Consider the following 16,690-nt stretch of genomic DNA (forward strand, 5'->3'; position numbering starts at 1 on the left):
CGTCAGATCTGATGGATCCGGTATTTCGCGCTAAATTACCGAATGCCGATGTATCGTATTTCGGTAACCAAAGGGTTAATGGTTCCAATATTTGACGCAATAAAAGTGATATTAATTGATTTGGTCCTGTCAGAACCGTTCGTCTTTTGTCCTATATCGATTGTTCCGTAATTTAGGCGGAGTTTAATGAAGTTGTAATTAACCGAGTTTAATGGAACATTAAAAACACATTAATAGGACGTCTGTACAATAAATATGGTAACTTTATTTGGCGTCTGCCCGTTCGTGTCCTAACGAGCCGCGGTTACTAATGTAGGTTCAGAATTTACGCAGAGAATAAAACATCCATAGATCTTCCGTGAGGCCAACATTATTTTTTAACAACTTCGAGAAAATATAACGCGCCTAGTAATATTTCTTTTACATTATCGCTGTAGTTGAATATAATTTACGTTGTGGTTAAAAATACATTTCTTTCTTATTATTATTTACATCACAAAAGAAAAGAAAATTATAAGGATTGGGAATATGGAAGTGAAACATGGAGTTGGCAAATGCAGTCTAAATGTGTGCTCTCAAACAAATGTGTGGCGAAACGTTGTATGATAAAAGTTCGAATAGTGATGTAACAAAATAATAAGGCTGAGATAATTATTTAAGATAAAATTTAAATACAATGGGTTGAGATGGTTTGGGAGTGAAGAAAGGATGGAAAAATAAATTTATGAGGCGAATGTGGTTAGTAATACATGGGCGTGGTAAGGTAAGGAGTCAATCCCAAGTTTTTATTTCTAAACTAATGGCTGCGCCATCTATTGAACATATCAGCAATACACGCGATACTAAACATAGCAGGTTTCTTGACAGCTGCTAAAAATATAGTTTATTCAATAAAATTGTTTATTTAACCATATAATGCTTTCATACATGGTGTGTAAATAAACTATTTTATTTGTTTTTAAATATAAATATTAATTTATTTTCCCTTAGATGATGGCGTAAAGAAAAATACAATTTTTACTACTTGTCGGTAGATGTCGCCACATAAAGTTTTGTTACTTAGTCGAAACGCAAACCCGTATATGATTGGAAATATGTTTTATTTTTTATCGGATTAAATGTTTGGGACTTAGAGAAGTGTGTTATTATAATACGAGTACATATACTATGTGATTTTGGTAATCGCATGACATTAGTATAAGTGTCAAAATTCACTTGTACTTATGTCATGTGATGGCCACAGTTAATTTTCTATTGGAACTTAAGAAATAGTGAAATTTATAAAAAAAATTACAATTTGGATACATTTCAATACAACACACACGCACACACACATTCTCGATTCATAAAATATAATTTTATGTTAGTGTAATATGTTAACTTTACATAGGGTACTTCATTTTATTGATGCAGTGTCACGTTGAACGGGAAACACATTAAGCGCTGTGACTGTAATTATAGTAAACGAAATTCGGACTGCCAGGATAACATACAATTGACAAGGCTTACGCATTATGCTCCGTAAATAGTTAATTTAAAATACTCGAATTTGTACCTTAGGGAGGTCCTTACAAGGGTGGTTGCAGCAACTTTCTTCCGTTGGTAAGAGAATATACGATTGTACATGTTGTTGTTGTTACCATCAACGGATTTTTTATTAGTAGTAATATACACCTTTATAGTAATTAACTGCTTAAAAGAAATTCAATAGGTAAATTTATGCCCCAGGCTCGGGATAAATATAAAGTGCAGTAATGTAGTAAATACAGCGACCGTGTTAGGCGTCCAGGAGCTTTGCATACAAGAACAGAAGGAAGGAGCGTAAGCTAAATACGGAATGAAGTGCATTGTACGGAAACTGCAATAGCGCCACAAAAGGCAGGGAAACACAAACATGAACTTCTTCGGGCCCTATTCACAGTCGGCAAAACAGACACCCGCTGCTTTTCGAGGGGTTGGGCAAATATTTGGGGTTTTTTAAATGATGTTTTTTGACATATTTATTTAGTATTCGTATACAGCTTAACCATTCGTCTGTGACGTAACATAATTTTTTTTTTGTCTAATAAATATTTGTTACAAATACAATTTTAATTTTTAAGATTATCTTAGCCACTGATAGTTAAAATTAAATTAACAAAAAACAGTTATGTCAGTTATTGTAACGAGAAAAATTTATGTAAAACCATTAAAGATTAGAAAATACAAAGGTACGCTAAAATGACCTATTTTTAAACCAATAGAAATGATACAATAGGAGGGCATGTATGACTAGATGTATGGATGTAAAGGAAGTGAGGAGTGTATGTCAGGACAGAATAGTGTGGCGTTCCATCCTCTCTGCCTACCCCTGCGGGGAAACGGTGTGATGGTAGTAGTAGTAGTAGTAGTAGAAATGATAAAAATAAAAATTATCACAAATCACACCGATAGAATTATTTATAAAACAGTAAGAAAAAAGGAGTAGGTACTTATTTACGAAAGAAAAAATCAAAAAGGTGCAAAAATCTGGATAACTAATAAATTATAGAAATAAATTAAAATTTTCTACAGTTTTCCTGCAAGTCCCGTTAATGTCAAAAGTATCTATTTACAGCAGTGTTCAAAGTAAATTATTCTGGACTATTAAACTGTTAATTATTTTACGAATCGTCCAGCTATAGCCACTGCAATGACGTCAGAAAGACCGGTAAAAAGAATTTCAAAAAACAATTCTATAATAATAATATCCTCACTCCCAATACACAAATGTTTTCGTTTATAATTAACAAAGACGTTTTTGTTTGGTTAAATAATACACATGGATCGACCCCTATGTGATATTTCCAAATGACCACGAATACAGATTTAGTGAAGTATTATAATAGAAGGATATCTGCGTGGTTGCTGTACTCTATGTACTGTGCACATTTCCATACCAAAGCCACCAGAACACGACCTGCGAGAAGTATATAAAGCTCCAAGACGTGGTGGGAATTTTATGCACAATTTTCAGCGCTGAAATACAAAAAGCTCGCTATCATAAACATGAAAAGTAAGAAAGATAGATAACCGAGTAGTTTCATTTCAACATGGCCGTATATTAATTTTCAGTTTATGAAGGAAAATAGCCATTTACACTTGTGAAGGTCTTCACCAAAACGTTACACTTCCATTATAAATGATGTTAATTAATCAGGAATTCTAGCTTGTAAAATTGTTACGTTTTGGTGAGATTTCATGATTTCATATTGGTTTAACACAGGATTGGTCACGTTTTATCTCAACTTTAAGTGAGATTTCGATAGAATACAGTAAACATAACAGATTTGCATTTTAAAGATTTTTGTGCAATATTGGAAATGTAACGTTTTGGTGAGGACCTCCACAATTACGAGTATAAAATCGCACATCATATGTTATTACGAAATGTAATAACATATGATGTGCGGTGTTCTAAAAGAACAAAAACATATTTATTTTCTGAATCAAAAGTAGAATTTGAACTCCTTGTATATTTGATTTTGATTCAATATGGATAACACATTTGAGCAACAAACTGGTAAATAGTATAAAAATCCTCTAGTACACAACTATGATATCCTCTTCAATCACAACGAAGGGTTGATGGTCCAAAGAGTGAACAATAAATATGGAAATTACACTTCAATATATATTTTAGTTCTGATTTTTTTTTATTTCTTGCTAGGCGAACAAGTCAAAACAAAAATATGGACGAAAGTCAAAATAAATAAATGGATAAATGATCATGAGTTAATACCGTAAATATTGTGAAATAATTTTATTTTAATGATTTTTTGTAGTATGTATATATTATAATGAAATATATTAAAAAATAAATAAATAAAGTATGGAAAAGGAATCTACCAACAAGATAAAAAGGTGGCTTGGTGGGTGTATGCAAAAAAAGAATATGTTTATAAAATTTTAATTAATGTTTTACTTATACCATTATTTCTTAAAATCTACTGTGACACGTGTTTCGATTCATTCTGCATCATTTTCAAACACCGTATGAAAATGATGCGGAATGCATCGAAATACGTGTCACAGTAGATTTTAAGAAATAGTGGTATTTACTAAGTAAAATATTAATTAAAAATGGATAGATTTTACCACCAAGCGACTGCCGAATCAATTAATGAAATTGTGTTTATAAATTTATAAAGGAATGTATTTGTATAAAATATAAATAAATGAATAAAAAAATACTAATCGCTTAATTTTGCATAATTATATCGTATTTCATTATTTATGAAAACAAAAGTCTTAATAAATAATGAATATCAATCATTATGTAGCTCCTTTCATATTCATTCATATAATTTTTCTGTTTTATTGTATGTGGCGCTTCATAGTAATATTTAATATGCATTAAACAACTTGCATGTATGAACATTATTATTTGAAGTTCATATGAGAACGATGTGGGAATAAGATCACAAAGTATGCGCTAAAAAATAAGCGAAAAGTGTGGAACATTCTTTTTACAAATCCCGTTCGCGTAAAACCACTTGAAAACTTGGCTCCAATTACATTTTATGTTGTATGATTTATGGTACGCTTACTTTGGCCAGATGGTTAACTTGCGCGTTAAATTGTAAACTGCCTGTTCTGCTATGTACTTTCAATGGGTTATTTTTCCAGTTATAGTTGACTAGGAGTTTAACTGGGCCGTTCTATTATGTCTGGTTTGTGGTGAGGTGGTCCACGGACAGCCCCAACAAGGAACGTTGGAATGATTATTTCTGTTTTAGATTTTATTTTATTTATTTTTAATTAGTTTATATCGATACACCAATTCGATACTGAATTAATTCCAAAAATATCATAATAGTTGATATCTCAATAAAGATGAATAAAAATATGGAAGTCGGCATTTAAAGGGTCTACGACTTGTCATAGGCTGGTTCAAATGATCACACTACTCAAATTTGGAAAGTTATAATTATGCTTCGATTGACACCATCTTGTGTATGATACTTCTTCAGTACAATCTATAGTTGAATTCAGTAAGTTTTTTTATTTATTAGCAGAGACCTTAATAAAATGTATGCATGATTTTCACCGAATTATTATACATATTAAGAGACGCTTGAATTTTTTTATTCAAGTTTTGCTGCACCAGTTATTTATTCACAATATTTTGAGTGTGTTCAAATCGTTTGAGACAAACCTAGAATTTATGGACAAAGATTTGGATACTGATCATAATAATTGTAGAGATACAATTTAATTTTGCTTGTTAGACCAGTAATTGTTATATTTTTTATGCATCTTTTTATTTCATCCGCCTCCTAATGTAGTGGTTATTACGTTTGACTACCGCGCTGAAGATTCCGGGTTGGAGAGAGAGAATATTATTTTTATTTATAACCACGATTAATTTAATTTCTTATCTAGATTTTTTTAATTGTCAAATCATCTCCAAATTTGGACAAAGTCCACTTCATCAAACATATATTGTTTAATATATATAACATATTACTATAATTTGTTATGTATGTATAACATATTACTATTAAAAAGGTTTTTTAAAAAAGTCCCTGTCCAAGCACAAGAGCTCAGTCTCATTTTTGGAGAAGCACAGCGCAACTAAAATTATAAGATTACATTAAGTACAAATATATGGAAAATGTATATGTACATATAAAAAAAATAACTTTATGAAACAAAAAAAAATTAAATACAACAACATCAAATGGTGATCCAAAAAAATCGAAATTGTTAATTTAAATTTATTCGATTATTCAGTTAACAAATATATCACGAAATGAATCGATTAAGTGATAGCCAGGTCACTTATCGGGGACTTATAAATTAATAAAACAGGTGACTCAACTTTGAATCATATGCGCATTTAGGAATGTTTGATAAATCAGCATGAGACATACGTATTTACGTGCATATTTAAACTGGATGCCATTTTAAAATTATTTCTAGAATCTAAGTTTTTTTACAATAGTTTTGTATTATGATTGTCCTGACGAAGAGACGGGTATGTCTCGAAACCAGTAGATTGAAATCTCGGTGAGTGGTTTTGTACTAGCATTACTATTTTTTTTATAAAAAAAAAATAATAATGCACACATCCCAAATATCAAATTGACAAAATCACTCGCGAACGGAAAAGGTAAAAAATATCTAATTGGTTTACTGTTATTAGTGAATTTGATGAAACTCATTTTTTACTTTTACAAATGTTCAATCAGTACAAATTTTGTATTTTTTTCAAATTATCTAACGTCCAAGTGACTCTGAAATCTAGCTACGGCTTATGCAACACCGCTTATCATGACCCTACTTCAACTTTTTATGTTTTATAGCCTATGCTTACTCGTGAGTAAATCTACTCTTTGTGTTTAAAGTTACTATAATTTCATGTAATTCATGTGTAAAAATTCTAGGCAAAAACACTCGCTCAAATTTTGTATATTTTTCTCCTTAATAGTTTCGGTAACTAAATCGTGTAAAATGAGAACTAACCTAAAAAATAGTTTACATAAAATATTGATGTATGTATGCTTTTAAAACATATTATTGTGATATACTTTGTTCGATGAAAAGAAACGATTGAAAATTATCATGAATTACTGAATAAACAAAAATGAAAAATTGTATAATAAAACACGTCACCTACAATAGCAAAAAAGATTCACTCACCCATTGAAAAGTAACAGATAATGTATTTTATTATATTATATACGACTTTTTTCGACAATAAACCGTATTTGAATCTCCTGGATAGCAATCTTGAACAATGAAACACGTTTCCATAACTCTGTACGTAACAATAAACTACCTTTCAATAACCTGATGTGTAACAATAAAATCCGAGTGCCCACCTACGTAATCTACACGGCGCCATTATGTTCGAATCTTGCATATATCTCGAAAAGAAAAAAGAAAAATGAATTTTCATAAAAATGTATTAAATATTAGACATCTCACGCTTTTGACTTTTGAAGAAAAAAAATCACAAATTCTTCAACTTGTATGAGTATCAGTTTTGCTTTTATTTTGATGAAAATTTAATTAAAATTTTATGTTTAAAGTTTCCTCGAGATGATTTTTCACAAAAACGGTGCTATATAAACTGTCCAATAACATTTTTAAATTTTTTATTATTATATATTTTTTAATTATGAAAAGAGAAGTATTTGTGTTTTAATTAATTAAAAAAAAATGTTCAATTTCATACTTTTACTGTGTGCCTAAGCGGCTCATTATTAAAAAAGGTATCAAATTGAGGTACAGTGGGTTCAAACCCAGAATCTCTGACTCAATAGTCGCGATACTAACGAAGGGATCACAACCAGACATTTTACCAAATTATTTTATAATTACATTAAAAAATCAGTGATATGTTTACATAAGTACATTTTATTTTGGTTTTGAATAAATTTTTGGTATTGTTTTTTTTATTCATTTTACATTATACTCGTACATAATATCGTCGGAAATTAAGATGCAAATGTATAAATTTGATCAATTAGTAAAATTAAGGTTGACGCTCGATTGCGAAACTGGCGTTGCGGGTTCGATTCCCGCCAATTACAAAATGAATTCAAGAAATATTGATTTCAATTGGTCCTGGTGTTTGTAATGTATCTTTCACGTCTATTTTTTATACTCTTACTATCCTTTAATGAGCCACTAAGATAGAGGCTTCACGGGTTATTCCTTAAAAAAAATACTCGTTAATAGGTGAATGTGCTCAATTGTCACATATTTTTTCATTTTTATTTTGCTATATTTTAAATAAAATAAAAATAAAATTAGGTAAAATGATTAAAGAAAACACTTGTTTTATACCACTTGAGTTTTATTAAAGACTACATGTTTCAGAAGTTAAACTTCCATCATTCAGGTCTGTATAATAACATTATTATACAGTTATTATACAGACCTGAATGATGGAAATTAAATTTTTTGAAACATGTAGTCTTTATTAAAACTCAATTGTTTTCTTTAATCATTGTAACATGTCTTACCACAAAGTAAATGCCGAAACAATAAATAAAATACTAGGTATTATGAGAACAAGATGATGAGGTCTGTTTTAGAACTCATTATTTAATTTAATTTTCGTATGGAAATATTACATATTTAGAAATGGAATAATGTGCATCAAAAACATACTGATACGAGTAAAAACCTACATACTCGTATACCAAATTTATAACCAAAATTGCTCTATTTTTGTGCATTTTTATCAACTTGCTTTTAAATTGATTGCTTTATAATCTTACATTTCCAATCCTGTTGTTTTGAAAACTTCTTATCTACAAGTAATAAACAACTAAAAAAATTGTAAACCTTCTTATAAAAATTATATACTCGTATGTAATGTGTTGTTTTATGGAACAAAATGCACTTCCACCAAAAAATGTCAAAACAGAACTTAAATCTAATAAAAAAACCTTGATCCAAAATATTCAAAATAGCTGTTAAGATTTTAATTGACCAGTGACCGGATTTCGTCGTTACCGACATTATCAGACTGGTGGAAGGCTAAACAATATTCTATGTTGTATACATAACAAGGCAGGGTTTGAAAATCTTGATTTAATCTATCCTTCCACCAATCTGATGATGTTAGTAATGACGAAACACGGTCACTGGTCAAATAAAATATATGTGTGAAAATCTATTTGATTATTATTTTATAATTATTTTTCGTCTAACCCAATGGTGCGTAAGACACTGCATCGTATTGACGCAATGTTATTGTTAATCGTTACTTACATGAAAGTAAGGTGATCACTCCTGCGCTTCAGAGACAAGTCCAGGGTAATATTGAATAAATATAAGAGTGAAAAAATCAATTATATTTTTTTGACCCTTCCCCCCAGGGAATCGAACCCGGGACCTCCAGTATGGTAGCCGAGCGTACTGACCTTTACAGTATAATAAATGCAGCTTTCATATAAAAAACGCGTCCAAACTATCACAACTAACACACTTATAATGCTAATTGTTATGTCCAAAAAAATGAAGTCAAACGCCAGGTCGTAAGCCTGTAATGCTTTTTTCGTATATAAACGATGGATGCTTTGTCTCAAGTTGACACACCTATGATATGTATATTTTTTGTTGATATCAACAAATAAGTATCTCAAAATGACGATTGATAATACGCGAAGATCAGGTATATCGTTCGTCAGCGTCTGACGGTCGCTTCTCATAGTAAGCGGCGTACTAGTAAGGCGATATTATAGTATAAGCGGTTTCTTGCGTACGGCAGCATTCCTGCAGTGCCGCACGCTGTCGGGAATTAAATCGGATTGTCTGACGGAATTATTCCACGAGCGGTGACCGTCGCGTCGCGTCAGCTGGATCTCGCTCCAGACTGGTTTCAGGAGTCTGGATGAGGAACAATGCGTCATCTTATTGTAACCGCTAGAGATGGGATGGATCGAACGGAAATAATAGAGTTATTCGATTAATCTAATCATTCGAATAATTTTGCGAATGTACAATATAAAAGTCATTGGATCAATCGATTCGATTCTGAATCACCCAAAGTTAGATAAGATATACGTAAAATTTTGAGTGTGTCGTAATACTTGTTCACAATTCTGAGTTTTCTCCACTTGAATAACTTGGAGTTATTTTTACGTTTTTTTGACATCTCAACATAGTTGAAGAAGAATATGGAAGTCTTGGTATTTGCATGAATTTACAGCCTATAACAAGTCACATGCCGTGTAAATACCCAGACTTCCATATTCTTATTCATCTATATCTTAAGATGTTGAAAAATGGAAGATGAATTTGTTAGAGAGGACCAACTGAAACCGAAGGAAAAAGTAGTCATTATAAATGTTCTTTTTCATTATTAAAACCGATTAACTAACGCGCCGCTCCCCCGCAGGGGTAGGGAGAGAGAATAGAATGCCTCACCAATCTGTATTTGCAATTAATCTTCCCCTCTACTACATTCATACACCTTTTCTTGCATACCTTCCGATTGTTCTGACTCCCGACCCGACCACTTTAAGTATTTTAAATACTTGATCATGCATGGTTGTTTGTTTTACTGTTCCTTCCTTAAATCACCATTTGAATATCTGTCATACATCGTTTTGACTAAGAGATTCGCATTTCAACTGCATTTAGTCTACTTCCATCTTTTGCGAAATTATTACTTATAACTTATACGAGTATATAGGTAAATCATTGCAGTATACACCCACTTTAATTTTATTTTAAGGAGCTTATTTTAGGTATGGATGATGTTCACATTGCGTTGCACGAATTTACAAGGGTCATGGAAATACAATGGAGGGTGATTTCCCTTCTAAATTTGGAGCTTCTTAAATGAGAAGATAAAACCGTTCGTGCATTAAGCAGTAAAGACTTGAACCCCTGTAAGCGCTACCTCTTCCCATCTTGGTACAGAATATTGTCAACAATACCTCACGCCGGTACCCATATATGGTTATTCGACTTGTTTGCCGTCTCAAACTGTCCATAAAATTTAAGGCTTGCTTTCCAATTAATTTTTTTAAAGTAATTTACGACCTGAAATTAGAGCAAATTTAACAGTAAAAAATAATGTCCAAACATTATAAAATAAAATAACTTTGTTATAACTACTTTTTTATTAATACAATTTAACCTACTCTATGTTAAGGATGTCGCCATGTTTAAATACAATATTCATGGCGACAGCCTTAACATAGGATTAAACATGTTATTTTTTTATTTATTTATTATTTAGTTTTTTCCTAATTTTTTGTTTATTTTATTTTTAAATAATTTTTTAAACTGTCATTTTGGTTCTAATAATTAAATTTCACTTCTAACTTATATAACGATAACCTTATCGGCTTGCTAAGTTTCTTTCGTGGATAGATAATGATAAAAAATTGTTCAGAGATAATTCATTATCAGTCATTTGTTTCGTTTAATAATATTAATCAACGAAAAACCACACGAAAATAACTAGAACATATCGCTCACTCCTTTCAAGAACGTCATAAATCAAAAATCGTCAATTTTCAGTTGAGCATGTTTTCGGAATGCCCAGGAAATGTACTATATCCCAGCGAAATCGGCATATTTTAAACTTATTATTTAACCGCTACAGGGTAGAAAGTGTGGTTTTTGCATTTTGAAGAAAAGGTTCTGTTTAATTATTTTTTTAAATATACTCAATATTTTTCAAATGGAGAAAAAACCTTCAGGTTTTACCTTAAAATATCTGTTGCACAGTAAAAAGTTCAATAAGTGGCTTGATATTTATATTTAATACATTGTGTTATATTTTTTAACTTTAAAAACGTTCTCCTGAAAAATCAAGTTTTTTGATTTATGACGTTCTTGAAAGGAGTGAGCGATATATAATCCATACAATTATATTGTAATATTAAAATATATCAAAAGTTGAGATCGGATGCATGGCATTGGATAAATAATTTTTTAAACCAATAAAACATCACGCGATATTTCATTTTTCTTACAAAGTAAATTATGTCTTTCTAAATAAGAATGTAAACGTTCGTTTATTCAAAATCTTAAATCCTTTGAGTTATTCACCTTTGTTGTGACAGGTGCTTATACATTTTTTGTACAAAATTGCAGCGCCATCTGTTGAACGTCTCAGCAACACAGATAATACTAAATAATGTTCATAGCAGATAGTTCTGTCACATGCTGCATTTTCAATGTTTTTGGAAGAAATGATGTCATATATTTTAAAAATTTAATAATTTCACACGCTGCTTGAAGATAAATAAAAAATGATTTATTTTTATTTTTCATTTAATCAGACTGAACCATAGAAATGCGTGGCTTCCTAATTATAAAAAAACGGAAAAAGTTATACAGCTAGTTAAACATACAATTTAAACGTAATACAAATGTAAAACAATTACACAAGGTTCATATATACATAAAAGCAAAATATAATACAAGGATCTTAACGTTAGAAGTAAATTAATGCATTTCATTACTTGATTCGGCAGTCACTTTGTGGTATAATTTATCCATTTTAAATTTAAGCTTTACTTAAATACCACTATTTCTTAAAATCTACTGTGACACGTGTTTCGATGCATTCCGCATCATTTTCAAACACCGTATGTGAAATTCTAAATTTTAGAGTTGGGTTCTTGGGACGTTGAAGGTTGAAGTAGGTGTAAGAGCTGTTTCTTGTTTTTATTTATTTCTTTAATTTTAATTTTAATTTCTTATCATAGACGCTGGAATGTAAAACTGGCGGATTCCAGCCAATTGAAAAGTAAATTCAAGAAAGATTTATTTTCAATTGGTCTGGTGTTTGTGATGTATTTTACAGATTGAACTTCCCTATACTCACTTTCCTACATGCAAACAAGCCAGCAAGTAGAGGCATTATGGATTTAAATAAATAAATACGTTTAGGATAAATCCTCAAAACAAAATGACATTCACGATATGAATAAATTCTCAAAGAAAAATAACATGTTTTAAATACTATTTAATACATTAATAAAATTTAAAAAAAGTTTACATTATTTTTGAAGATCTTATTTTATAAACACATTAAGTTAAAATAATAAGTTGCAATCCGCCTTAATAATAATCATTCCATTATTTAGAGAACTTAATATTGCATTCCGTTCAAAGTTACGTTAAAACGTTTTTTTTTTATTTTTCAATTTTTTTGATAAAATCGATCAACACAGTTGAATCAACCCTGTCCTACCCGCCACCACATATGTGCTACCTGCAGTGTGCAGGCCAAAAACGTATGAAAATGTGGTGACTCACATAACATATTGAGTACGCATAACTTTGAGTCACTAAGGGGAAAATATCCACCTACATACTTAATTATTTAATTGTCGTTTGTATCAATCTGGCGTTGTCAACATGATTTGAGATAATTATTAATTGGCAATCAGTTGCCAAACGACATTTACAGAAACAAAGTAGAGATTTATCACGCATAAGTGCCGCATTGTAAGCTTGAATAAAAAAGATTGCAATTTATTGATTTATATTATTTTAATTGTCATAACATTTGCATACAAAATTTAATCAAATTTTAAATAATATGTTAACAAAGTATGTTTTGTATATAACTTTCAAATAATTCTAAAGTTTGTTCCTTTTTTTGACAACTGTCGTTATTATGAAAACATTCTAATACCGTTTTTTATTGATTGGTTTCGAGGTATTTTCAATATTTAACTATTGTATCATGTTCTAATATTAATACTTTCATACGATTTGACATTCATATATTTTCAATTCAATTCAATTCAAACCCTTATCCGCACCCCGATGGTGCATAGGGCACTACATTATATAAACACAGTGTTATTTTGATCGTTAACATACGAAAGAAAGATGATCAGCCCTCCGCTTCAGGGTAATATTGAATAATATTAGATTGAAAAAATCACTTATATTTATTTGGCCCCCCCTTTGAATCGAACCCGGGACCTCCAGAACGGTAGCCGAGCGTGCTGACCATTACACTACGGAGGCTGACATTATTATAATTTTAAAGAAAATGACATTCATAATTACCTTACTAGATAAAACCCTTTCTTTTAGTCTAGTTTTTTAATGACACACCTAAAACACGCCAGCTTGCATCTATGTGAGAGCGCCTGTATACCTTACCGCCGTTATGGAGTACCTGGCTGCCAAGGCGTTGGAGATACTCGGCAATGTGGCCAGAGATAAAAAGAAGACCAGCATCACCCCCCGCAATCTGCAGTTGACTATCCACAATGACGGGAGTTTAACAAGCTGCTCTCCAGCGTGACCAAGGAGGGGTCCTGCCCAATATCTTGGCCATGCTCCAGCCCAAGAAGACCGAGAAGAAAGCGCAATAATACGGCGGCTCCACTTTCTCCCCTTTAGACCATTTTCTTTGATATTTATTTTTATCAATCATTATCATTTTTATATCATAATCCATATCTGTATAAGCGCCCTTGAGGTAGTATTTAACGAAAAGCACGTCATATAAATTATCAAAAATTATAATTTCTATTATTAATAAAAAAATCTCTTCAACCGTCAACGTCCCAAGGACCCAACTCTAAAATTTAGAATTAGCTTCACATATGGTGTTTGAAAATGATGCGGAATGCATCGAAACACGTGTCACAGTAGATTTTAAGAAATAGTGGTATTTACTAAGTAAAACATTAATTAAAAATGGATAGATATTACCACAAAGTGACTGCCAAATCAATTAATGAAAAAAAACTTAATTTGTTGAGAGTACTCTTACTTAAAAAAAATACCGATATTTTGTTGGTTTTTTATACCTTCAATGTTATGAACATGTATAAAAGATGTCTAGCTCTGCTATGTTGTATCAAAATATGGATTTAATTAGTTTTTTGTGAATGTCATTAAAAATGTGGGATTTAAATTACATATACGACAAAATTATTTAATATTCGAAATATTTTAAAGTATGTACGTTGGTAAAAATGGAGGCTCGCTTCAAATATATGTGCATGTAGGCTCTACATGCATTAAACCAGTTTATGTATATGTTGGTATTTTTTATAAAAATAATGGCTGGAAGCTTTCTCACGGTTATGCGATTTTGCTTGTACGGTCTACCTATAGTGCGATACACCCGCATTGTTGTACGGGCACGGGACATTGCACGTCAAGTTAGTCGCTAATAAAAACATCGTGTGATAAAAATATTATTCAATTTAATTAAATATTAATTTAATTTTATTAAATTATTAAATTAAATATCAAATGTCGGCCTCCGTGGTGTAACGGTGAACGTGTTTAATTACCGTTCTGGAGGTCCCGGGATCGATTTTCAGGGGGGTGGGTGTGAAATTAAAAATTAGTGTTTTTACACTCTGATATTTATTTAGTATTACCCTAGACCGGTCCCTAGAGAGCAAGAATGATCACCTTGCCTTCATCTGTTAACGATCAAGATAATACTGCGTCAAAATGGCACAGTGCCCTATGCACCATTGGGTGCGGATAAGGGTAAGAAGAAGAAATAAATATTATTAATTTTATTACAACATTTCGTTTATTCCAATATCTTGTTCACAAATTTGTGTCATCAACCATAGATGCTGCCGTGAACTCAAACATGATGCGATATGAGATTTATGATTTATGTATGAGTTCCATAATTTGAGTACTATGGTTGTCAATCGTGGCAAAATGGTAAATGTTATGCGTGTATTAAGTGATCACTTAACACACGCGCCACACACCATAGGCCCTGTAAATACCCAAACTTTTGTATTCTTCTTCATCTATGTAAGATCTAAATATAACGGTCATTTATTCGAATATTCTTAATACTTGATCGTGCGAGGGTTTCCTATTTATTAATAAAAATTATAAAAAAATTATTGTATTTTATATTTTGCCGATACCGCGTTTTGCCGTGTTAAAGCTTGGCGCCGTCGGCCAGCAAAAGCTCTACTGTAAGCTCGCAGTAGGCGCATACCGAGTCGCTCCTTACTTCTTACCATCGCGAGCTGCTGTAAAAAGCTCGCCCTAGTATTGAAGCAGTTTCTCCAAATATAGCTTGATAGGGCTATTAGCGTAAGCCGTGCTGCACTTACCTTCGTATCTGTATACAAGAAGTGATAAGTCAACAAATGTTATTATATTATACCACCACATACGCAAGGGATTGATTATTACCATGTTAAATAATAAAGAATTTTTTTTTTATCCATAAGTCATTCGTTAAATTTAAAAAGCTAGAGATTTTGATTATATTTTATTTACTTTAAAACCGAAAGAAACACACAATAAGTAAAGCACTGAAACAAAGTAAGAAAAAACGCTTTAAATTAATTATTTTTATGAAAAAAACCTGTATAATTTGTCATTTAATACTGTGAGAAATCAGATCATGCATTCCTTTGTAATAGGAAAATAAATACAATATGTAAATAAATGTGTCAATTTATTAAATTTTTACAAATACTAATCTATGATTTTTTTAAATAATATCTAGGTAATGTAATTGAAAAATAAATCAAAATAATTATTAATACGCAATTTATAAAGCGCCGTTTTAATGAAAAATCCCCTCAATGGTGCTTATTTTACATATATACTTAAAAAAATACATATATATATTTATAAATATATATATATATATATATATATATATATATATATATATATATATATATATATATATATATATATATATATATATATATATATATATATATATATATATATATATATATATATATATATATATATATATATATATATATATATATATATATATATATATATATATATATATATATATATATATATATATATATATATATATATATGTATATATATATATATATATATATATATATATATGTGTGTAAGAATTTCATTTATTATTATTAATTTATTACTTGTATATGATAATATGTGACGCTTTCGTCTTAGAATATTTGATAATGCTTCACATATGATCATATGCCATATATGAAAATAAAAGTAGAGTTCAATCGAATAACCGTGTTTAATTTTGGATATATTACCCAACAACTTAAGAATTTAAGTTGAAACTAGTTTTATTTTTATTTTTATAAAATGAAAAAGACTTGATAAAATTGGGAAAGCAATTATGGGGCAAAAAACGCTGTATGTTACCACATGTGCTCGACAAACCATTTAAGGAAGTGAATCCGATGGACACGTCACCTTCTACTTATGTGTCTCCAAA

The 16,690-nt window shown here is 30.5% G+C and overlaps 1 protein-coding gene across 1 annotated transcript in view; it reads right to left on the reverse strand.

Moving 5' to 3' along the window:
- The window catches only part of wb (wing blister), a 179,989-nt gene extending 170,600 nt beyond the window's left edge, over positions 1-9,389 (reverse strand). The window contains exon 1 of the mRNA XM_088266381.1: positions 9,243-9,389. Coding sequence (XP_088122507.1) covers positions 9,243-9,389 — 147 coding nt within the window. The remainder of the gene's footprint in view (positions 1-9,242) is intronic.
- Positions 9,390-16,690: the final 7,301 nt, after the last annotated feature.

The sequence above is a fragment of the Brachycentrus maculatus genome, unplaced genomic scaffold (genome assembly GCF_059751285.1).
Source record: "Brachycentrus maculatus isolate JH-2025_06_01 unplaced genomic scaffold, ASM5975128v1 h1tg000267l, whole genome shotgun sequence".
Lineage (NCBI taxonomy): Eukaryota > Metazoa > Arthropoda > Insecta > Trichoptera > Brachycentridae > Brachycentrus > Brachycentrus maculatus.